At 56.9% G+C, this 23,838-nt stretch overlaps 2 protein-coding genes across 6 annotated transcripts in view; one reads left to right on the top strand and one right to left on the bottom strand.

Moving 5' to 3' along the window:
• The window catches only part of SMARCB1 (SWI/SNF related, matrix associated, actin dependent regulator of chromatin, subfamily b, member 1), a 32,435-nt gene extending 21,041 nt beyond the window's left edge, over positions 1-11,394 (top strand). For both annotated transcript variants that reach the window (XM_028527598.2, XM_028527599.2), the window contains exons 7-9: positions 3,201-3,391; positions 10,485-10,616; positions 11,068-11,394. In XM_028527598.2, the coding sequence (XP_028383399.1) occupies positions 3,201-3,391; positions 10,485-10,616; positions 11,068-11,107 (363 nt within the window). In that variant the 3' untranslated portion in view covers positions 11,108-11,394. The remainder of the gene's footprint in view (positions 1-3,200; positions 3,392-10,484; positions 10,617-11,067) is intronic.
• A 2,347-nt stretch (positions 11,395-13,741) lies between these two features.
• DERL3 (derlin 3) lies at positions 13,742-16,065 on the bottom strand. Of its 4 annotated transcripts, XM_036014352.1 has the most exons (8): positions 15,889-16,065; positions 15,711-15,776; positions 15,565-15,638; positions 15,357-15,450; positions 14,657-14,852; positions 14,447-14,532; positions 14,058-14,148; positions 13,742-13,953 (listed from the first exon to the last, which is right to left on the bottom strand). In XM_036014352.1, the coding sequence occupies exons 1-7, from the start codon at positions 15,979-15,981 to the stop codon at positions 14,071-14,073; spliced, it is 687 nt and encodes a 228-aa protein (XP_035870245.1). In that variant the 5' UTR covers positions 15,982-16,065; the 3' UTR covers positions 13,742-13,953; positions 14,058-14,070. The 4 variants fall into 4 exon arrangements, with proteins under 4 accessions (XP_035870245.1, XP_028383699.1, XP_028383700.1 ...); XM_028527898.2 differs by lacking the exon at positions 14,447-14,532 and having other exon boundaries at positions 15,711-15,773; positions 15,889-16,054; XM_028527899.2 differs by lacking the exon at positions 14,447-14,532 and having other exon boundaries at positions 15,711-15,716; positions 15,889-16,054.
• Positions 16,066-23,838: the final 7,773 nt, after the last annotated feature.

Below are 23,838 nucleotides of genomic sequence, written 5' to 3'. Positions count from 1 at the left end.
CTGAGAAAGGGGGACATCCTGGGAGAGAGATGGGGGTGTTGGGTATGGTATGGGGAGCCCCACTTGTGCCCTGTGCACAGGCTGCCGCCTCTGGTGCCCGGCTGAGGACTCTGCTCTGTGCCGTGTCTTCGTTCTGTAACGTTAGAGAGGGCGTGGCTCTGTGGAGCAAGCTGTACCGAGCCACATGGTACCGAGTGGCCAGGGTCAGCCCCACACAGGGTCCTCATGATTCTGACTAGCTGGCTTCCCTGATATTTTTCTCAGAATTGAGTGTCCCTTTTTTTGGTGGTGGTTGTTGTCTTGATGGAGGCTCGTGACAGCCATACAGAAAGTTGTCAGGCAGTTCAAATTCTGCCTGGGGCTGCCATCTGCTTTCTTGACCAAAGAGTTTCTTGGTGACTGGGCAGTTGTCAGCCATAGGACCCCTTCATGTCCTCCAGGCCACTATAATTCCTTCCCATTGGGGTGACATTTGCTGATGGGCTGTTGGCAGACTGTCCCTAGGTGGGGTTTCCTGCCCAGCTTGGTGGCATAAGGGCTCGTCTGCTCCGGGGTCAGACACAGCTGGCCCAGGGAAGCCCCGCTGCTGTGGAACAGTGCTGTGTTTATCGGGCGCCATGGCCTAGGTGACGGCGTCCTGTCTTGTATGTGAGGAAACTGAAGGTCACACCCAAGGTTTTCCATGTGTAGCTGGGACTTCAAAAGAGCTGGGTGCTTGCTGCTGTGAGGATATTCTTTGGCTGGCTGCTGGGACACAGTGGAAGACAGGAATCTCGGGAGTGCTGGTCCTGAGGAGTGTCTTTCCTCACAGAGCAGCGCCTTAGCTTGGAGCAGCCACTGACAGATGTTCTCAGTGGTACTGGGACTGAAGCCCAGGCCTGGCTGCCGTAACCAAGGGCGCCTGGGCCCGGCCAGCTCCACTTGGTTCCAGAGGCCTGGGAACCGTGGTGCTGCCGAGAGTCAGACCTTCACACTTTGTGTGGTGGCTGGGCCCTTTCCAGGGAGTGAGTGAAAACGTTTATGGGGTGATAGAGGTCAATGCTGTGGAGATGACGAGATCCTGGTGTCAGTGTTGTGTGCCTGCTCGGAGGTCCTGGTGATCCTGGCTCTGCGTTGTCTCTGTGAGCTCACCCGGGGTCCAGCCTCCGCTCACCATCCCACTGCTGTCGCCAGCAGATGCTGTCTCCCGCAGATGTGTCAGTGGCAGCCAGTGTCTCTCCTCTGCTCAGAACACTTTGCAAGCTTCACACATCCCCCTGTGGAAGCCTCAGGCTCTACTCTGCTGGGGGCCCTTATTCCCAGGGAGCCGCAAGCCTTCTCTTTTGGTTCATTCAGTTCTTCCTAAAATGCCACCTCTTTCAGGAAGCCCTTCTGGTCCTCCTGCATAATGTGGCTGACTCTGTACCTTCTCTCCATGCTTTTTTTCTCCTTAGCACGTGGCGCCATTCGATGTACATCCATGTATTTATTTTATATATGTCTTTCCCTCCCTCTGCTGGATGTCAGCCCATGGAGTCAGCTTTGTGTCTCTTTGACCCACCGCTGCACCCCGAGCCTCTCCTTAGTTGGCATGTAATCCATGCTATTTAATAATTGAAAGCATTCTTGACAGATTGTGGGGGACAGACAACCCAGTCCACACGGCATTGCCTGGCAGCAGAGAGGACTTACGGTGTTGCACCCAGGGCAGGGCTTGCTGGGTGTGAACCGCTGCCCCGGCTGGTCCTGCTTGGTTCCTTTTGGTCCTGGTAGGTTCCGTTTGGAACATTTCTGCTTGCCGCTTCTTGTTTTTTCCTGTCCCGGTGTACCGATGTGTTTCGCCAGGCATTTGGATCCTGTTAGGGGAAGAGGCAGCTCTTTTGGTTCCATTCTGTAAACCCAGGGTGGTCGCCTAGTAGGTGAGAAGGGACTGGGGCTGAGCTGTAGTGAGTGGAATGTGAGGCATAGGACTTAGAGTCTGGGTCCCACGTCACTCAAGGAAGGGAGAAGTCCCTGTGTGGGCTAGGCCCTGAGCAGTGGCCAGTTCACTGCCTGCCCTGATCCTTGCCTTAAAAGCTGAGTTGAGCCATCACTGTTGTGGCTCAGTTGATTGGGTGTCATCCCGCAGACCAAAAGGTCGCCATTGGATTCCTGGTAAGGGCACATGCCTGGGTTGCAGGCCAGGTCCCCAGTAGGGGGTATTTGAGAGGCAACCAATCGATGTTTCTCTCCCTCCCTTTCTCCCTCCCCTCATTCTAAAAATAAATACATAAAATCTTAAAAATAAAAGAAAGAATGAAAGCCTAGTTGAGCACTCAGGGACAATGGGGCAAATGGGCAGACACACCACAGCCTGCACACCTGGCAGAGCAGTGAGAGGTGGTCCCAGCCTCACAAAGCCGTGGAAGAAGTCTTGTGGACACGATGCTGAGTGAGCAAAGCCTGACCCCAAAGGGTGCTTCCTGTGTGATTCGGCGGTGCCCGGTTTCAGAAGTCACAGTCAGGTGTGGGTTGAGAAGTCAGTGTGGTAGTCCCCTGGGGCAGGCATGGGTGGGGCGCTCTTGGGGTACAGGCTGTGTTCTCCCTTGGTCTGCATGCTGCACACGCAAGGTCTGGACCCTCTCCTGGATGCACGCTGCAGGCCGCACTTCAGCGGGGTGCTGCAGGGAGTGTGGTGGAGTAGTTCGCTGTGGGCTTCTGTTCCCCTCCCAGGCTTTCCTTGTGTCTTGCATGCTGGTACAGGTACAATTTGCATCTGTGAGCACACTTAACAAGGTGATTTCCAAGTGGGGCATGCTGTGTAAAGAGACAGTAAAGGGGTAGACATGGGCTCAAGGACAGTGTCTGATGAGTGATGATTGAGCTGAACCCTGACTGACAGGGTAGTTATGTCAAAATCAAGACCAGCAGGAACAAAGGGGAACAAGAGGTTAGAAGCAGGGGCAAGGTAGGACTTGGTGCCTTAGGGCCACTTTAGGGTCTTGCCTCTAGGCTGACTCTACTGAGCCCTGAGCCAGAACCCCTTGGGGCCATCCTAGTTGGTTTGTGGGCTTAGCCCCACTTTTGTGGATAGGGGGTTACAGCTGGAAGGACAAGGGCCACACCTGGTCCTCGGCGAGTAAGTGGAGGGCAGGGTCCAGCCTGGTGTCCCACCTCCTCACAGCCCCTCTGTTGGATGGGTTCTGGTTGCTCTAATTTGAGTGCTTTGGTTCTGGCCCCAGCTGAATATCCACGTGGGGAACATCTCCCTGGTGGACCAGTTCGAGTGGGACATGTCAGAGAAGGAGAACTCTCCTGAGAAGTTCGCCCTGAAACTGTGCTCGGAGCTGGGGCTAGGCGGGGAGTTTGTCACCACCATCGCCTACAGCATTCGGGGACAGCTGAGCTGGCATCAGAAGACCTACGCCTTCAGGTAGGATCACAGATGAGTCCCTCTCTCATTCCTCTTTAAACTTGTTTTTGGGGAAAAGACTTCTCCCTGTGCGTGGTGATGTCTCCAGGATTTTCTGGAGCTTTGCAGTATGGGCTGGTCTTGGAAGGTCTTGCACCTTCTGCTTCCCATATCCCAGAAGCAGGGCTCCCCACCCCCATCATGGTGGGGTGGATTTAAGGAGATAGGGTACCCACCCGCTTTGTCTTCCACCCACCCTGCATCGCCCTGGACCACACTCTGCTGCCGGCAGCCGCTCCGCAGCCTTTACGCCCCTTTGTCCCCCCCATCTCTGCTCTCTTGCTCACACTGTCTGTGTCTCGGGTGCACACCCCAGGTTCTTCATCTGATGGACTTGTGTTCCATCTCAGACAAGGGCTACTCCATAGCACCCTCCCGGGCTCATGCAGGGAGTCCTCCAGCAGCCACTCTTACTGTCAGTCAGAGGCCAGTTGGTGAGCACCATGCTGGCTGCACCCTGTAGCTAGCACCCTGGGACGCTGTAGAAGATAAAGAGCTGCGTTCAGGCTGCTTGTGAAAGCGCAAGTGTAAACACAGCATTCTGGTCCAGTGTCCTGTGTGCTGAGCTGGGGGATGGACCAGAGGCCTGGGCTTTTTGAGAGACAGACATGGCCTTCCTGTTGGTGTTGGTCCCCCACATGAAACACTGGCCTGGCAGGAGGCGGGCCTTGGTGAGCGTTCATGGAGAGGTGGCGCTCGCTCGCCTCAGGACCGTTCCGTTGTACTAGCCCGACCCCCGAGCTCCTCTCCCATGTTCAGGCAGTGCGTGTGTGTGGGAGACGTGTGGTGAGTGGCCCTGCGTCAGAACAGGATGTTAGGATTTATTCTGCTCGTGAAGCTGTCATCATCCACATGTGGTGGTCATTATTTAGGGACTGAAGCTTAAAATGCTACATGAGGAGAAGTATGAAGGTCTTTTTGCAAAGATATAACCATTAATAGGGCTCGTGAGTATGTTTGTGTCTCAGCTGATTCTCCCAGAAATCCCAAGAGACGGCTCTCTTATGGCTTCCTGTAAGTCTGAGCAAGAAAGGAGGAATGAATGTACACCCACACGGCTTGAGGTTTGGGCCTGGGAGACCGCTGAGTCTCCCAGCGTGGTGGTCTGTGCTCCCAGGTCCAGGCGGAGATGGCACATCCGTCACCTCTGTAACCCTCCAGCAGTCCTGCCGACGAGGTGGTCCTGCTTCACAGACGGAGTCCAGGCCCAGAGAGGAGGGGGAGGTGGTGTCTGGCCCACGTCTCCTGCTTCCAATGTGAGGCCCGCTTGAAGTGTGTTGGTGTGTGTCTGTTCACTCTGCACCAGTGCCACGGCCAGTGGGCCTCAGACCTGGCTGGGGTGGCCTTGCTTTCCGGGGTTGACTCTGAGGTCCTGGGAGGTGGTGTATCATTGTATGTCTTGAGAGTGACATTGACACTGAGTACCTCATTCCCCAGATGCAGACTGAGTCAGAACCTACTTGCTGACTGGCCAGTGCAGGGGCGGGGGTGTCATGCTGCTCTCAGCAGCAAGACCCTGACAGTGTTGACACGTGTGACACCACCCCTCCTGCTCTTATCTCTGTGTGACGCCTAAAGTCCTCGTCGGCTGTGTGCCAAGTAGCTCCAGAGCAGGCGCCCCTTGGGAGCCCCTGGTGGTGACAAGTCGGGACTTACAGACAGATCCCTCCCTTATCTCCGCAGCCAGTGAACAGGTCACAGTTTTGTGGACAGGGAGCATCACAGACCTCTGTGCCACCTCAGTTGCTAGTGCTGAGTGTGCAGGTTTCATATCCGTGGGGACCGGGGACACACATCCCCTCTGCAGCAGCCTGGGCCAGCCAGGCGGGAGCGGCGTCCCAGGTGCCTTTTGACATTGGGAGGCCCGCCTGTGCTGTCCCAGCCGACCAGGCCTCGGGAGCCTTTCACGCTGGGCCCGGCCTGTTGTGTGTGCTCCATCTGGTCTGGGCAGGCGGGTGCTCTGGGGAGAGCTGTCAAGGACAGGAAGGGGAGCCTTCGGTCAGGGCCGGCTTGTCACAGGCTTCATCACGCAGGGGACAGAACTGCAGTCAGCCAGGGGAGTCCCATCCACCCCAAGACTGAGCCCAGTGCCTGGCTGTGGTGCACTTCTCGTCAATGGCATTAAGTTGTGCCCATAGTAGAGCCGGGCAAGATGCCACAGTCGGGAACCAGGGTAGAGAATAGGCTGCTTCCCTTCAGCAGGTGGGATGGGAAGGCCTGATGTGGGTGAGCACAGAGGGGAGGCGGGGGACATGGGTGTGTGGCAGAGGGGTTGGGGGCCCCGAGCTCCTAGAGGACAGAGGTGAACCAGAGTGGCATAGAGGTGTTCTGGAGCCAGTGGAATGGGGACAAAGAGACAGAAGTGGGAGAGGGATGGGGCTCCATCTACGGGGTGGGGGTGGGCTGAGCAGAGCATGTGAGGGTGTCACACTCACTGAGACAGTGAGCTGCTACCTATGAGGAGAGATGCATTCATCAGAGGTAACGGCACCTTCTCCAGGCCAGCCCTGTGTGCCAGGCTGGGGACACAGAGAAGAAACAGGAGACTTGTATGTGTGGTCACTGAAGGTACCAGAGGCTGCAGGCACAGGGAGGGAGGTGTTTGGTGGGGGGTGTGGAACCTGGAGTGAAGTGGCTGGGTAGGGTGCTGGCCAGGAGGAAGTCAGGACAGGCAAAGACATGGGACCTGGTGGCTGGTCCTGATGGGGGACAGAGAGGCTGTGTTGCGGGAGCAGCAGGGTTAGAGACACCTGAGTCGCTTTGAACTAGTTGGCCATGAGCCACTGGGGTTACTTCTAGGGCTCTGCCCACCTGCCCTGTGAGCGAGTTTTGCATGTCAGTTTGTTTTGTAACAGCTTGTTGACATATAACTCATATACCATACAATTCGCTCAGCTAGGAGTACAATTCAGATTCCGTGGGTTTTCATGTGTTTGCAGTGTGCAACCCTCACAGCTTCCAAACATTTTTCACCTCCCCATGCCCCTCTGCCCCAAGGCTCCTGGCCCTGGGCAACCACTAATTTACTTTCTGTCTGTAGATAGGCCTGTTCTGGACACTTAATATAAATAGAATCGTACAGTACACAGTAGTCTGCCCTTATTTACAGGGATACGTTCTAAGACTCCCAGTGTTTGCCTGAAACCACAGAGGGTACCGAACCCTGCATATACTGTGTTTTTCCCTACGCACACACCTTTTCACAAAAGGAAGCACTTTCAGCCTCTCTTTGGATGCCAAGCTGCCAGCGTCACTACTCTTGCACTTTGGGGCCATTGTTAAGTAAGATGAGGGTGACTTGAGCACTAGCACTGCGATACCGTGGAAGTGGATTGGATCGCCAGGACGGCTGCCCTGTGACTAACAGGCTGGTGTTGTGTATTTGTCACAACGTGGAGACGAGGGACAAAGGGATGGCTCACGTTCTAGACAGGACAGGGAGGGGTGGTGTGAAATTGCATCATGCTGCTCAGAACGACCTGCAGTTTAAAACTTCTGAATTGTTATTTTCAGAATTCCCATCTAATGTTCAGTCTCTGGTGACTGTGGATAACAAACTATGACAGCAAAACCATGAACAAGGGTCCGTAAACTACTGTATGCTCTTTTGTGGCTGGCTTCTTGGCGTAATGTTTGCAAGGTTAATCCATATGGCAGCCTATGTCAGAACTCACTCCATTTTCTGGCTGTTCCATTGTATCAATGCACCACATTTTCTTTATCCACCCAGTACAGCAGTCTGACAGCACAGGAGCCGCCAGCCACAGACCCAAACACTGCTCCTCGCCTCGGGGGCTCCCAGTCTCATTCATCAGTGCCCACTCATCAGGTGATGGGTACCTGGGCTATTTCCTCTCTTTGGCCGAGAACAGTACTACCGTGGTCATTCATGTACAAGTGTTTGCTTGAATACCAATTTTTCATTCTCTTGTGTATGTATGTAGGTGTGGAATTACTGGGTTATGTGGAAACTATCCTTAGCATTTTGAGGAACTGCCAGACTGCTTTCCAAAGTAGCTTCGCCCTTTTCCTTTCCCAGCAGTGGTCTGAGGGTCCCGGTTTCTCTACATTCTCAGCAGCATTCCCTGACGTTTTGATTCTAGCCATCCTAGTAGTGGCATCTGATTGTGATTTCGAGTTACATTTTCCTTCTGACAAACGATTTTGAGCATCTTTTCATGTCCTGCTGTCCATTTGTACGTCTTCTTTGGAAAAATGGCTCTTCCAGTCCTTCATTTTTGTTCGTAAGTAATTGAGTTTCAATAACTCTTTGTATAGCCTAGATACGAGTCCCTTATCAGACACATGATTTACAGACATGTCCTCCCATTCTGTGTTAGTCGCTTTGAAGTTCAGAAGTTTTACATTTTGATGTCGTCCAGTGTATCTGTTTTTCCTTTTGTTTGGCTTGTGCTTTTAGTGTCACATAAAAACCACGGCTTAATCCAAGGTCTTGTCCCAGCGCCACTTGTTAGAAAGACTGCTCTTTCCTCATCGCGTGGACTTGGCATCGCTGTCCAAAGTCAGTTGATCTTTGTTTTGTTTTGTTTTTTCTTCCTAAGTCAGTTGATCTCCAGCAGGAGACTTACAACGAGCTTTGTCTCCTCCTCCCGGTGGAGCGGCTGTGGGCACGTGGTTTCCCTCTCAGACTGCGTGCTCTCGTTTACACAGTGGGCACAGAAGTGCTGCTCAGCTGGTCTGTTGTGTCACGTGAGAGAGATCCCACTGAAAATGAACCTAAAGATACTTGATAAGCACGTTGTCTCACACACGACCACCCTGGCTGGGCTCCGGGTCTGTGGGGAGTTCTGTCCTTGAGGCCCATGAATCATAATCCCCGTGGAGGGTGGGAGGCAGGGCAGGGCTGTGCCGTGCCCGTGTTCCCCCCCCCCCCACTGGAGCCCGGCCTGCTGGCTCCAGGCCCCATTCTTGTTTTGAGCAGTTCTTATTTTAGAATAAACCCACTGGAGTGGAATCTTCCCAGAACCAATGGGGATAAACAAAGGGCCTCCAGGATCCACTCACCAGCTTTTGTTTAAATTAAAAGGAAAACATGTTTTCTTTCCTTTGGTGTGGGCTTGGCGCCTTTCATGTCTGCCCTCCTGAGGAAGGCGGTGGTGGTTGTCGTTGGGAGCCCTGTCAGTGAGGAGCAGTGTTTGGGTCTGTGGCTGGTGTTCCTGCACCATCAGACTGCTGCACTGGTCGGGGAACAGCTGTCGGAAGGGCTCAGGAGAGGCTGGCCCCAGGGTGCCAAGGGGTGGGGGCTGGCGCTGCTCAGTCACTGGCCTCTGAGTCACCAGCTTGTACTCAGGATTCTGGGCCCTGTGGGTCTGGGCCCCGCGGGCCAAGATTCAGCAGCAGGAGGTGATCCCCACTTCCAAAGGGACACCACGGTTAGTTCCGGGCTGTGGCGCCGGCGTCAGCCTGTACCCTTAGCTGTGTCATGTGTGCTCATGGTGACTGAGGCCCCGGGCTGGAGAGCAGCATAGGGGCCGGACGGAACAGACCCTTGGCTGCCCCATGCTGACTGGTGTCCTGAGGAGTGGAGGCTCTGCGCCCAGAGCACCCTGGGTGGCTGTTCATCTCTAGTCAACCACACATGTGACCTTGGGCACAGGTTTCGGGGATGCTGTATGAGAAGGCCCCCAGCTCGTAGGAAGCTCCGCAGTGGATGTATGCTAGCTGCTTCAATAAGTGTAATCCTTGGAAAATCCCTCAGGCCAATAATATCTTTCCTATTTTCCAGATGAGGTATCAAATATCAAAACCAAGGCTGCCCCACCTGGGGCCTATTCTATTTTATTCCATCTGCGTCCACCAGACATCTCCCTTGGGCCTTGCCTGCCCTCACTCTTCCCAGAGCTGACGGTGCTTTGCAGGGCTGAAGGCTTCTGGGGGCAGACTCCTGGCCAGCTGCGGTAGAGCAGGGCAAGGCTTTGGTGGGGCTAAGCCTCAGGAGAAAGGCTCAGCCTCCCAGATGGAGGAGAAAGGGCCTGGGGAGGCCGGAGTGGTGATACAGGGAAGGGGTAGGGCCTTGATTTGTGGCTTGTCTGCCAGGCCAGGGGTTTGGGCTGTCGCCCTGAAGATGGGAGGCACACAGGCCATCCTGGTAGTTGTGGCCTCCATGTCTCTTCAGGCTCCTGTCCCACAGACTTGGAAACCAAGGCCCAGAGAAGTGGCAGCTCAGCTTTGTCTTTCCCCCCCTTGGTGCTCCTGCCCACCCCCTCCCCCCCACACTGCCTTCGTGGCCTTTGTCCAGGCTGAACTCCCCCACCCACGCTGTGTCCACTTGGAAAGAGGGTGTGTAGATGGCCTTCGGGGTGAGGGACCCCAGGGTAGAGTGGTCAGGAATATGGGTTCAGTGTCCAAATCTCTGCCCTAAGCAAATAGTCCAGCCTCTCTGGAGCTTATTTCTGCCCTGGGGAAGTGGGCTAAGGGGCAAGTGTATAGGACATTCAGGAGCAGGCTGGCCCAGTGAACCCTCAGTGAAGGGGTGTCCAGGACTCTTGGGTGGCCCCTCCTTTTGCTCTCCTTTTACCCTCCATCTGTCTCCCTGATTGGTGGGTCCTGGCTCTGGACACTGAACAGCGCAGACCACCCTCCCCTTCCCTCCAACCCCCGACGTAACAGCAGGCTCAGCCACACTGTTCTGTCGAGGAAGCCACCTCCATAGCAAGTGCCTGTCTTCAGTCTCCCAGATCCAGAGACGCTGAGGCAGTAGCAAAGGGCCCATTGCTTTGAAGAGAAGGCCAGGGTCACAGGGGCAGCACCGCTGTAGCCAGTGGAGGTCCTGGCTCTCTGCCTTGAGGCTCAGGTGACAGGAACCTCCCAGGCTGCCTCTGTCAGGACTGTTGCTCTAAGGAGCTGGACATGGAAATGGGCCCAGCTGGGAGGAGGTGGAGGAGGAAGCAGGAAAGGCCTGGACCTTACCACCAGGCCCTGGCTCCAGCATTCCCTCTGTTGGCAGGCAGGAGGTAGATAGTGGTTTCCGGGGGGGCCTTTCCAGGTGCTGTTCTGTGAACTAGCACTTTATTCTCTCCCCTCACCATCCTAGTGAGAACCCCCTGCCCACCGTGGAGATTGCCATCCGGAACACAGGAGATGCTGACCAGTGGTGCCCACTGCTAGAGACCCTGACTGACGCCGAGATGGAAAAGAAGATCCGTGACCAGGACAGGAACACAAGGTACCTCCTCTCCCCCAGAGTGCCCGCAGCCAGCTCTGCCCACAGGCACTGTCTTCCAAGCAGGTACAGAACCACCACCTTTCCCCAGGGACCAGTGTCTTCCTGGGAGAGGACCTGTGTCCCAGGGCTATGAGTCCCATTCTGTCCCCTAGGATTTCAAACCTTGTAGGGAACAGAAGTAAGCCCTTAGATTGACTGGGTCTGACCACAGTTCAAACCCAGGTTTCAGGACCCCTGAAGAGGTGGGCAGGGCCTGAGCAGGCAGGTGCAAGGACTGCTTCAGGGCCCCAAGGGCGCACAGGTGGAGGCCAGGGGAAGGGAGGGGCTGGGAATCCCTCCTGCCTTGTCTCACTCTGTCTCCACTCCCTGGCCACCCTGGAGAGCCCTGGGGATGGCAGATGCCCAAGGCTTGGGAGCTGGCCCTGGGTCACCACTCTCTCCCCTCCTGCAGGCGTATGAGGCGTCTTGCCAACACTGCCCCAGCCTGGTAACCAGCCCATCAGCGCTTGGCTCCCACGGAGTGTTCAGAAGACCGGCCTGTCTCTCCATCTTCTGGCAAAGAGGGAGGCAAGGGGGCAGTCCAGGGCCGTCCTGAGCAGCACGGGCACGGAGGCCTTCCAGGTCGCCCTCCCCTGGGCACACTTTCCATTTGCTGAGCCCTAGTCTCCACCACCCCAGTCTCTGGTCAAGAAGAGGCCTCATTTTGCGTTGTGTTTTGTTTTTGTATAGGAGCCCCAGGCAGGGCTAGTAACACTTTTTAAATAAAAGGCAACAACAGATCATGTTCCATTTCTTCTAAGTGGCAGCGTAAACATGACAGTGGAGGAAAGCAGGAAGCAGGTCCTGTTGGGTTGGTGGAGCCAAGGCTGGTGGGCCAGGCCTCCCACCTGGCTCTGCCTGGATCCCCAGGGGGTGTTGACAGGGCTCCAGGGCTTCACTCTCAATGCCTGTAGCCCCAGTGAGACCTGAGTTACAGTGGAGTCCTTGCTTTCTGTTGGGCCCTCCAGTCTCCCCACCACCACCAGTAGCTGGATGCCTTTTTAGAGCAAGGGAAATGATAGGTGTGGTCCTGAGACTCAGAGGGCAGGGGGCCCTGTGCCCTTCAGTGAGCTCCATCCCCTTTTCCTGCTCTTGTGGAGCAGCCCATGGCTCTCCTGCCGTCCCTGCACTCAGCTGGGCCAAGGTGGTCAGGCTGTCCTGGCTGGGAGCGTTGCTTCTCTGGAGTCCCTAGCAGAGGCCCCACCCTATTATGCAGACACTGCGGGGGCGTCACCAGCCTGGGTGCCTGGGCCCGGCTATTCCAGATCTAACAGGTGTGCAGCGCTCTAGCCACACCTCCCAGTAGTGCACACGTACCAGGTGGACTGAGACATCGCCACCCCTGGCTAGCATGTGGCCAAGGCCAGCTCCTCCCTCCCAGGCTCGTGTGAGGAAGAATGAGTATGGAGCAGCACGTCTGGCCTGCTGCCGGCCTGTGGGGTGGGCATGAGTGGAGGAGGCACAGTTCTGTGCCTGTTCCCAGCTCTGCCTTCAACGAGCTTGTTATCACCTCTGCATCCTCATCTCCTCTGTTAACGTGGCAATGTTCCGCTCTACAGAACGGACCTGTGCGGGTCTCGCTAAGTCCAGCGCTGCTTGGTGAATTGGGCATACAGCTGTACTTACTGAAGATAGTGGACCCAGATCTCTAGCACTGGGCTGGTGCCAGCTTCAGTTGCTGGCAGGTCCTTCAACAGCCAGGGCAGGGCTGAAGGTTGGGACCACTCTGCTCCCTGGGAGCATGACAGGGGCGCCATGGCACCTGATTTCTCACCTGAGTAGGGATTGGGGCTCTCCTAGGGGGAGATGGGCCTTACCATCTAGGCTGGGGATGGAGGGGTCCTGTGAGCATGTTCTAGGACGTGACAGCTCCCAGGGAGTCTGTACTCAGGTTCCTACTTTTCATCCAGGAGTGGAACTTGGCTGGAGCAAGGGGCTAGCTGGGCTTCATTGGAAGGCCCTGACAAAGAAGATTCTAGGCCCAGGCCCAGTTGGTCTTATAAACTAGTGGGCTCCATTAGCAAGGTGTTTGCTCCGTCTGTGGACAAGAGATAGCTCCAGGGCTCCATAACTGGTTGGGTAGAACGAACCCTGCCTGCCTCAGCCCCACTAGGCAGGTTAGCCCACTTACCTGGGAGTGGTCTGGGGAAAGGCCAGCGCACCAGGCCTGGGTCTGAGCCCACACTGCTGCAGGGTCAGCTGCTGGTCCACAAGGTTTCCCTACAAAATTAGGGTGTACTCTATAGCGAATCTTTTTCATCTGTGAACATGACAAAACCTGAGCTGTTGATCATTCAGGAAGAAACCATAATGCAGATGGGTCTAAGGCAATGAGGAAAGCTGGCCAGGTCATCTGATGCGCACTTTACGGAGGAGAGAAATGAGCTGTGGGATTGGATGGGGCTCCTGTGGTCCTCAGCTAAACAAGGTGGAGACAGGACTTCCCAGGGTTCTTGGCTTCAGCCAGTGCAGGGCTCGGCGAAGGTGAAAACTTCTCCAGGCTTTGGAGTCACAGTAAGGACAGAGGACCCAGTCCCAGCTCTCCTCTGCACCTGACCCCATGGGGCCTTGGCCATGTCTTAGTTGCTTGTCTGCTAGTTGCTCAGCTGGAAAATGGGGCAAAGGTCCCCTTGGTTGTTGGTGAGGGACAGGAGGGGCTGAGTGAGGCATCAGCCTGTGAGTACCACAGGCAGGAGCGTGTCCCCAAGTCCCACAAAGACCAGGCTTGGCACAGCCGGGGACAGCCTGGTATTGGTCCCTGCTACCAAGATCTGGCCAACCCCCCTCTCTGGCTGGCAGAGAGCAGAGGTCCAACAGAGGTGGAATTTGAGTTTCCCCTGAGGCCCTGGAGAGGATGGGATGAGAACCCTGTGTCTGCCATCTGTCAGTCCAAAGCTGTCTGGCAACGGTGGGCAGGTTCTTGACCCTCTCTGGGCCTCCCATCCTTCCACCTACAGTTGGTCTGAGAAGGCAGTCCAGGGCAGAGGGTGGGCACGGTGGACCAGGCTTGGTAGCCCTAGGTTAGGACCAGCAGCGTCTGTCCGGCATGGAAGGGTGTAGCCAGGTCAGGCGAGGGGAGCCAGTGCTGTGGGCAAAGAGGCTACAAATTATTCTGTTTATTTGACAGGTTGCTCTGCTTCAAGCAGGGGTTAGGGATGGGATGGAGTCTTGACAGATGCTGGGGAAACAGGCCCCTCGGGCTGACCCTGGGTGGGGTCACTGCTGCTGCTGTCCTGGCTGTTCTTCAGGGAGGGGCAGGTAATTGGGGTCCTCTTCCGGGGCATCCAGTAGCAGCTTCCTGTGGGGAGGGGCCCAGGCTGAGCTAAGGCCAGCCTGGGCCCCCCAGGGAGTCAAGAGCTGTCTGTGGGAGAGTAGGGCAGGGTTGTCATCTCCAGTACTCACAGGAAGCCGGGGGTCAGCAGCAGCCTCTTGCCTCCAGGCTGGTTGGGAAAGACATCCTCCAGGAAGTAGTAGATGTGTCCCACAGCAATCCCTGTGGGAGAGCCGAGGACTGCTGAGGCCACTCTCCCTGCATGGTCTGGAGCCTGGGGCCCCAGCCCAGCACAGCCTGCTCTGGGCCTCCATGTGCAGCCCTGGAGGTCCAGTCAGGCCCAGAGAAACCTCAGGGGTCAGAGTATGAGTGTCTGAAGTCGTGGGCAGGCTGCCAGCCCAGGATAGGGCTGGGGTTGGCCCTGGAGGAGTTTACAGGACCTGGGGCATGGTTTTGGGGGGGGAGGGGGCTGAGAACCTTGGAGCAGCAAGAACCACAGCTGGAACAGTGACCCGCCCACCCGCACCCTGGTCAGGCTCCACACAAGCTTCAGCAGGTGGGGCCTGGAGATGTGAAGCCTGCAGGCCTGCTGGCTTGTGCAAGGGGCTGTAAGAACAGAGAGGCGAGGGTGGGGTTGGGGGCGCACAAATGAGAGGTCTAGTGTAGGTGAGAAGGCTGTGGCAGAGCAGCCAGCTTGGGATGGGCTGGCTGGCTGGACAGGCAGGCTCACCCAGCAGGTCCACGAGGATCGAGTTGCCCAGCAACATTGAGAAGCCCATGAGTGCCCAGGGCAGGAATGGCGCCTGGAATGTGAGGAGGCCGAAGAAGTTGACCCTCACCTGAGGGCTGCGGCGGCTCCATACATACACCAGCATGGCTGTAAGGGCCTGGCCCAGAAAGAACAGGCTGCCCAGGAACCCCAGCAGCTGGGCCAGAGTCAAGGTGCTAGGAGGCCCTCTGCTGATGGGGGCCTCAGCCCCTGCCCAGGGCCCCCTGACTTGGCTAAATCCCTGCCATCCTACTGGTCTCCTCACCCTCATCTAGGTGTCCCAACTAAGGCCATAATGTGTCCTTCAAGCCCCACATAACTGCCCTGATTCTCCACCTCACCCCAGCCTTCCACCCCACCACTGGTCATCCTTGCCTCAGTTTCTCCTGCTGCCGGCATCAAGAGCTCAGCCCTGAAGTATCCCACCTGGCTCTTCTTCAAGTCACCCTGTGGTGTGTGTGTGTGTGTAATTTTTTTTTTTTTTTTGGCACAACCCAGAAGAGCTATCCCTGGCGCCTGGGGCTGAGCACACAATGCACTCTCAAAACACTCTAAACTAAGAGTCCCCCCCCGGCCTGGGCCTTAAAGTAGTGGCCCGGGACCAACACTGGTTGGTTGCAGAAGTGCCCCCGACGGAGGTTCTGGAGCCTGGGAAGGATACAATCATAAGGACTCCCCCAAAGAGAAACATGAAAACGAAGTCGGCCTTGCGGCCACGGAAGGAACCCTCCTCCAGCATGCGGCAGTACCGGAACCTGTGGAGTCCGTATAGGAAGTGCCACCAGAAAGGGCCTCAGTTTCCCGCTCCCTGCCATTTTAGCCCGGTGGGCCCGCCCACTCCCCGTCCGGGTCCATGAGGCACAGGATACACGAAGAGCATGTTGAAGAAGAAGCTGAATCCCAGGGGCCCGAAGAAGAGGAAGTTGGTGAGAAGCCTCCAGACCTGAAAGGGGCAGACCGTTAGGTGCGGGGCAAGCGGGGCTGGGCAGTCAGGTGCAAAGGCGGGTGATCTCACCTGGAACTTCCTGAACACGAGATGCGGGTTGAAGTAGAGCTGGAAGGGGCTAAGGAGCTCCAGCTGCTGCAGAGTCAGGGGTGCGTCAGGTGCTGCCCTGGGATCCAACCGTAACTATGGTGCCCCCCCCCCCCCGGGCTGTAACCATGGTGTCGCCCCACCCGCCCAGTAAGCTCACCACGGCGGCTGTGGTGAGGACGCAGGCAGTGGTGTAAGCCCGCGTCACCGCCGGCACCTGCAGAAACTCGGCTGCCAGCCCCTGCCACGCCATTGAACTTTCTCAGGCACGCGTGGCCCAAACTCCAGCGAGCTCTTAACCCGCCTCCAAGCCCCGCCTTCCCACCTTCGGCCAATCTACGTGGGAGCCGCTTTGTGCCCAAGCTGAAAGAGAGACCTGGGGCCAGGTAACCAATAGGAGGAGGAAGCAGGGAGCTGTGGGCGGGACGGGAGCGTGGGCGGATCGAGCCTTGGGGCCAATGAGCAAGCTCCGCAGTTGAGCATGTGGCGGTTGTTGTGATGATAGTCGTAGGGGCGCGGGGGAGAAACGTGCAGCCAATGAGTAACTGGGGCGCTTCGCGGACAAACTACGGGAGGACCAATAGCGAGGACACACGGGCCACCCCTGGGGCGGGGCTAAGGTTACCCACAGTGGAAAAAAGACAGGATCAAGGCAAAGCTGATTGGAAGGGGCGGGGACATGGGGGTGTGGGTGCGGGAGAGGCCGGACCCAGAGTCTGGCTGTGAAGCTCTTTGTATCCATCCACTTTGCGCTGGCCGGCGACCTGGGACAATCCGCTCACCTCTGAGAACCAGAGACAGTGCCACCTCACCCACAGCAAGGGAGGCGCTCAGTAGCATGTCCAAATCCCCTCACACGTCCAGAGCCCCGCTAGATCACTTCAGCTCCTGTGGGGGAGTCTTCCTGGGTCCCACCAGAGGAGAGGCCAGAATGGGGATTTGCAGAGCCCATGGGATTCGAGGGTGCAGAAATGAGCTGGAGCAGGTGGACAGGCTTGTAAGGGACCCACCGTTACTTTATGCAAGTTAACTTTATTGACCACCGACTGTGTTCGGCACTGTTCTGGATCTTGTATATGCAGCAACCAACGAGACCATCCCTACAGTGTTACCGAGGGGATCGGCAATCATAGTTCTGTGCTAGCCTGAGCTCCTGTTCACAGGACAGTGAGCAGACAGAAATAACAGCTAAGTAGGGGTGGAGGTTCAGGTAGTGGGCCCCATGCCAAGATTGGGTGGTGTGGTCTGGGAAGTCTCAGTGAAAAGGTGATGCTTGATTGTACTTCGGAAAGATTCCTGTGGCAGTTGTGAGGACAGTAGGACTGCCAGAGGAATCAGTGAGCAGGAGGAGGCTTCGCGAGAACTGCAGAGTGGATTTTGGAGGTTCAGAAGAGATGAGATGTGGGTTGACAGGCAGACTGGACAGGGCTGTGAGGGAGACATTGAGGGTGATGTCCAGGCCTGAACCACACAGGGTAGATAGAAGGCGGTGAACTTTCCTAAGACAGAGAATGTTTGAGGAAAATGGGGGCCCACTCTCTGATCCTCCACCCCTGACTTAGCATGTAAACGGAGAGTTCTGTTCTGGCCTTGCTGAGTTTGCGAGACACCCACCTGGAAAAATCCATGTGCGTGCGATGTTAGGGAAGAGGCCAGGCAAAGTGATCTAAATGTGGCCATCGTTAATCAGTAGGTCAATGGCGTTTGTAGTCCTGGGCCTGTATGAGATGTCCAAGAGGTAAGGCTAGACTGAGAAAAGAAGAGGCCAGGCCTGGGCAGCTTGACTTTCATCGGTCAGAGAGGCAGACCAGCTGGGGAGGTGGAGGGAAACTGGGGGTGTAGGGGATGGGTAGGACTTGAGCCAGGGAAGGGCTTTAGGAGCAAAGCAGTGAGGAGTCCCCAGGTGCTGGGAAGGGACTGTGGAATGCAGCCATGCCACGGTTCCTGGTGGCCAGGATGATAGCTGGCATGAAGGAGAGGAAGGTGGCCAGACCAATGCGCCTTTACAAATGTGGGAGCTCAGCTTAGCTGTAAGTGTGGAAGATGAGGGGTGCTCTGGACAGGTCCCCGAGGTCCCCAAGAAGACTAGAATGGGGAGAACCAGCCAAGGAATTTATCTCAGGAGGATCCCAAGAGAAGGAGGGACTCACAAAGGCACCAAGAAGTGTCCCCTGGGGACTGACTCAAGGAGCCCCCCACTCTGGAGGAGAGGGGAGGGGAGGGAGAGGCTGGGAGCACTGAAGGGAGATGTGCATTTAGTTCAGCAGTGAAGAGAGGTCCGGCCTGGAACAGCAGGAATGGGACCAAGGTGTTGAGAGGTTGGGTGATGGGAGCAGGCTGAGGGAGGCCCCCTATCAGTCAGCTTGCATTTTCCAGGGAAGCAGGCCAAGGTCATGTTTGAGGTGGGCCGGACAGAATAGATGCCATCAAGGTGAAGGCATGGCAGCAGGGTGGGGATCCAGGGCCTCCGACGCCAGGGCGGGCACCTGCCTGTCATGAAGGAGCCAGCGAGGAAGGTCGGATTTCTTGTCTGCATGGGGAAGGGGGGTATTCCTGCCTCCAGGCACTTAGCGGGCGCTGGCTGGCCCTCCGCTCAGGGTCAGGCTGGGGCTAATAGGAGGGGCTGTCATTGTCAACAGGGGCGTCTGTCTCCCCTTAGACTGGGCCGATAAGGCAGGCGCCCAGTTTGAAGGCGGAGAAGCGCATTCCTGGGAGGCTGGGAGCCCAGGGTAGGGGCAGCCTGCTGGGCCAGACATCTAGGGAGCAACGGCTGGCTTTCACTGCAGATTCTCCCCTCTCAGAGCTTTGGATTATCCTCAGATGGGGAATCTGAGGCCCACTGGGAGGCAGAGCAGGGCCTGTGGTCCAGTCCAGGCTTTTCCTATCCAGTCTCCAGGCCCGAGACAGGCAACTCAGGAGATACCAGGTCTACATATCCTCCAACCCTCCAGCACCTTCAGTTATTCACGGAGAGAAGCCCTGGGTACCACACGCTCCCAGGAGCCTGGAAACGAAGGCAGGAAGTGTGCTGGATGCTAACATCTTTCTAGTGATCTGTCTGAAGCCCTGCTGGCTGGACCCACCTTCTCTCTCCTGTGCTGAGGGCTGTGGCAGGAGGAGGGCCTGTGTTTCTTTGCCAGGGTGACAATGGACCCTGCTCCCAAGCTGCCTGTCTGGCCTGGGAACCTGCCTGCTGCTGCAGGGCAAGGAGCCCCGGGAGCCCCACGTCTGGAGACACCCAGAGGACTCTTAAATCCCCTGTCCAGGTTTTCTCAGTGCCTACAGGTGGGACAGCACCCCCTGAGTGCCCACCAAGCCCGCCTTCCTCCTCACTGGCCTCACCCACCAGAAGAGACCCTCACCAGCCAGTGACCACACAGAAACCTGGGGCCACCCCTGCCCCACCCCCAGCCCCACATCGAAGCTGGTATTCCCATGGAACTCTCCAGTGCTTTCCCTCCCCTGCAACACACCTCGCCACCGCCACCACCTCGTACACAGGCCTCAGCCTCTTGCTTCTGAGACTGCCCAGCTCTCTGGCTTTCATTCAGTCACTTTCCTCCTACCAGCCTAGAGGCTCTGTTAAGAGAGGAGAGCAAGGGAGCCCTTCCCGAAGGACCAGAGCTCACAAATCCTCTGTTAGGGCCCCCACACTTCATTCATTCATTCATTCATTCATTTTATTTTAGAGAGAGGAAGGAGAAAGAGAGAGAGAGAGGAAATGGAGGGAGTGGGGAGGGAGGAGAGAGAAAAAAACCTAGATCTGTTATTCACTTATTTGTGCATTCATTGGTTGATTCTTCTTGTATGTGTCTGACTGGAGATCGAGCCCACAGCCTTGGTGTATTGGGAAGATGCTTTAATCAACTAAGCTACCCGGCCAGGGCTACTTAATTTTTAAATGTATTTTATTCCAAAGGCACCACAGGCCTGTGGTAACAAACCAGAAGAATCAGGAACAAGGTGTTTTTGTGTGCATGCTGGAGGCAGCTGCATTTCCCTTTTGACGACGCAGGGCACCCCCGCTGGCCCTGAGCGCCCTCTGCCCAGGGCCTCTCCTCAGGGGCTGTGAGCTCTGTGCTCACTTCCTTCCAGCACGTGGACTCCCAGAACACGGTGGGGAGCTTGCACTACAGCTTCAGCCAGCCCCTCCCAGGAGCAGCTGTGTCCCCGTTGGCCCTTCCTGTCTGGGCCATGCGGTATTTTTAGCACCGAATCCGGAACCTACTCGGCAGCAGCTGCTCATGGCTGGAGGTCAAGAATAACAAACCGTCCGGTGGGCTGCGTCAGGCCTGGGCAGCAGAGTGAGGGCCTGGGCCGGACACGCTGAGCCTGGTAGCAGAATCTGGCTTTGGCAGGCAGGAAATAGTGGGTCTCTGGGTGGGATGAGCAGGGAGGAAGCAGAGGCTGAGTAGGCATTAGCCCAGACCCAACAGGGGGATAGCCTGTGCAAAGGTCCTGAGGTGCCATGGAGAGACAGGGCAGGCAGGGCAAGGGGAGGGGCCGTGTGCCTGCGAGGCTGGAGAGGGCTGCGGCCGGGCAGAACAGGGCCCTGTAGGCTGTGGTCTCCATCCCAAGGTCCCAAGGGCAGCAGGAACCCAAAGGAGAGTGCTCAGCATGGTGATGAGGTTCAGATGGCAGCTCTTTGGAAGAAGAAGGGGACAAGAGTATAAGCCGTGGCCTGCAGTGGCAGGTCTGTGACAGAGAGGAAGTGAATAGGTCAAGGAGGTGGAAGTCACAGACCTTAGCTCTTGGCAGAGGGCTGAGACGTGGGAGATAGCCAGGTTTGGGAGGGAGACCACCCATGGTTTGGACTGGCTGAGTTTGGGATGCTCTGGGGACATGACCACCTCCCTGGTCACCCAGCCAAGTCCTCCCAGCTCCTTGCCCCCTGTGGCCCTTGCCATGCCTGCAGAAGCTCTGTGCCACAGCCTCTCTCTGCCCCTGGTGTCTGCTGCAGTGCTGGGTGCACACAGGCTTCAGGCCTGGACTCTAGGGGCGGAGTTGCCGCCTGAGGCTGGTGGGGGCCCTGGCCACTCCCCTCCTCCCGGGCTTCAGTGAAATGGGCCAGCTGGAAGAGTCCATCTGTAGACTTTCCTCTGGCTTGAAGGCTGTGCTCTGGCCTATGGTGGGGATGTCCAAGATTTCTGGGCAGGGGTTTCTTCCTGTGACGTCATGACCGGCCTCCCCCACCAAGGCCAGTCCCTGCTGTGAATGAGCCAGTCTGTGAGCCAGAACGCACTGGGGAAGGGACTTTCTCCCACATTTGTGCCCTCACCTGCCTCCCCCGATCCCAGGGCCTCAGCGGCCTGTGGTCAGGAATATCCACAGAGGCCTGAAGGGCACAGGATGGAGGTGACAGGGCTGCCCCGTCCTGCAGAAGCTGTTCCTCTGGCCAGGGAGACTCAGACTCTCACACTGAGCAGGGCGGGGGTTGTCCAGGGAGTGACCCAAGGACAAAGAACCACAGGCCCTCCCTCTGGGGGCCTGTCAGGCAGGAGGCTCCGGACAAAGCCAGCGGTAGAATGGAAAGAAGAGAGGGCACGCTAGGAAGGGAGAATGGCTAGAGTAAAGGTGCGGAGGCAGTAATGAACTCTTGTCTCATGCCTGAGGAAGGGCCACTCTGGTGTGGGGATGCTCACGGCCAGCTCCTGCAGTGATAACAGCTGCGCAGTGACCTCTCACCTGACTCTGTACCACAGGTTTTGCTAATCTTACATAAGCCTCACCAGCCCCTTGCAAAGTAGGTTATTATTATAAAGGAGGAAATAGGCTCAGAGAGGTTAAGTAACATGCTTGAGGACACACAGCTAAAGAGGTACCAAGACACAGTGTGCCAATCCTGGCTTTGCCACCATGAGGGTTGATGGAAGGGGCTAGTAGGGAGGTGGCAAATTGTCTCCACCCTATTTTGGGGACACAGAGGGAATTCATCACCTGCCTGAGCCCACGGAGGGCATCACCAGCCAGCCAGCACCATGCAGCCAAATTTCTCTGCCACCTCTGGGCTCTGGAGTGTCCCCGGCACGACTCTGCTCCCCTGCTGCTCCGCTGCTGCTCCCCTGCTGAGCAGCTCGGGCACGTGGCTCCCTGTGTGCGCCTCAGTTTCGCTGTCTCCGACCCCCGATGACTGGACGAGCTGGATGCCACCCAGCCCCAGCTGCCAGGCGAGCCCGGGCCTGTGCCTGTCTCTCACAACCCTCAGCAACTGCCTCTAGTCCCACTTCCTGCCGTGGCCACTGCCGGAATTTAAAGCCCCTCAGCCTGTCCCCAGAGTCCCAGTGTCTAGTGGCCCCCCCCCCCCTCAGCTATTTTGGGGCTCTGCACAGCAGGCTGTGTTTTGGGAGAAGCACATTATCTGCGCAGCAGCCTCCACCAAGTGGCAGGGCCAGGATGAGAGTTCACAAGGACACAACCCACGCCACACGTGAGACCACCCAGGCCAGTGGGGGCCGGATGAGAGTTCACAAGGACAAACCACGACACACGTGAGAAGGCTGCCCACCCAGGAGGCTGCCCGCTGGGGCCGGCAGTGTGGCCCTGGGGTGCCGTGGGACTTGAGGCCACCCTGTCCTTTAGTCTTCGACTCATCACTGCTGGTCAGATCAGCAGGCAGCTCTGGTCTGTGGCCTGGCAGGGACGGGCAATGACAGGGGCCACAGCTCTGGGAGCACCTGCCCAGGACTAGTGACCAGCTCCGGGCAGGTGGATGGAGAGGCTCAGAAGGGCCAGGCTTACTCACCTTCCACCCCGTGTTCACCACTGACATCCCCACCAAGCAGCCCAGGCCCTGCTCACCACATCTGGGGTGGGTACCCCCCATGCCAGGTGCTTGCAGAGCCACTGCGACAGGAAGCTCATACAAGTGTGCTGGACAATGACCCAGCATATCTTCTGCTGGTGATACCTGTGGAATTCCTGCCTGCACATTTTCCTCAAGACATTCTCCCAGCCCTCATGCCCTTCACTTTAGTGAGGTGTTGAGGGCCTCTTTAAGAAAACAAACGCAAAATTACAAATGCAGCTTAGGTGCAGAAGTGAGTATTTGCTTAGAATTAGAACAAAACAAATGACAAGTTCCTAAAAAGCTGACAAATATTACCCCGAACCATAAAACCCAGAAAAATTCCCTCCCAGGTCCTGAAGCTCGTGGCTGGGGGCCTGCTGTTGCGTTAACCTGGGCCCCAGGGCCCCTCTAGTATAGCTGAGGAACAACGGCTGGGGTGTGGGGAGAGCTTGAGGAAGGGGTGATGGTGGACCCACCAAAAAGGGGTGGCTGCTTGTTCGGCTTCCTCCTCCCAAAGGTGCGCCAGGTGACCCAGTCACAGGGGACGGCCGCTTTGGTGTCCTCCCCTCTCCCCTTCCACGGGCCCTGCTGGGAGGCGCCTCCCCCACCATGGAATGCCGGCATCAGCCCTTCAGACTCCGGCCTAACCGCCACCTCCCCCGAACCCTTCCCCTCCAGATGTGGGTGCAGCTGTATTTTTAGAACAGCCAACCACGAGGACATTCTTTCCTTCTAATTAAGATGACTTAAGTCTCCTGTCCGCAATCAGCCCCATTGTTCAGTCCTCAAATATCAAAGAGTGGTCAGGAAGCGCTGCCTCAGCTGGTTGTAGGTTGGGTTTCTTTCTTTCTTTTGAGTCATTAAGTTGGAAATGTGACCCAGAAGTGGAGTAAATGCCAGCTCTGAGGTGGGGGAGAGCAAAGCAGGATTTTAGGTGGAGCCCGCAGGAGCTGCCCCAGGGCCATGCGCTCTGCACCCCTGCTTGGGCTGAGCACGTCCGACTAGGCCGCAGCCCGCCATGTTCACCCACCCACGGGTAGGGTCTGTCTGGGGATCAAAAGTGGGCCTGTGCCTACTGCCCTCAGGATGCCCAGGGCTGGACCAGCAGACCCACACAGGGCGCTCAGGGCCCAGTGCCTATGTCTTCATTTTGCAGGAGAGCAGACGGGGGCTCAGGGAGAGGATGTACCTGGTAGGACTGCCAGAGCTTCTTTGGTGTCGGCTGCAGCCAGGCCTATGGCCAGCCTGCTGGGCTTGGTGGGGGCTCATTGCCCACTCTGGTAGCCTGGTGTCCAAGGTCAGCAGACCTCCTGACCTCCACCA

This window comes from Phyllostomus discolor, chromosome 13 (assembly GCF_004126475.2).
Source record: "Phyllostomus discolor isolate MPI-MPIP mPhyDis1 chromosome 13, mPhyDis1.pri.v3, whole genome shotgun sequence".
NCBI classification, from domain to species: domain Eukaryota; kingdom Metazoa; phylum Chordata; class Mammalia; order Chiroptera; family Phyllostomidae; genus Phyllostomus; species Phyllostomus discolor.
This window is presented reverse-complemented; position numbering and strand designations above follow the sequence as displayed.

Excerpts from the sequence above, each read along its gene's own strand:
- DERL3 (XM_028527897.2), bottom strand. The coding sequence starts at position 15,981 with ATGGCGTGGCAGGGGCTGGCAGCCGAGTTTCTGCAGGTGCCGGCGGTG. Across the intron at positions 14,853-15,356 it reads TTGGGGGAGTCCTTATGATT|CTGCTGGGGTTCCTGGGCAG; the intron begins GTATCCTTCCCA and ends ACTCTGGCCCAG. Across the intron at positions 14,149-14,656 it reads GATCCTCGTGGACCTGCTGG|GGATTGCTGTGGGACACATC; the intron begins GTGAGCCTGCCT and ends GCTCTCCCACAG.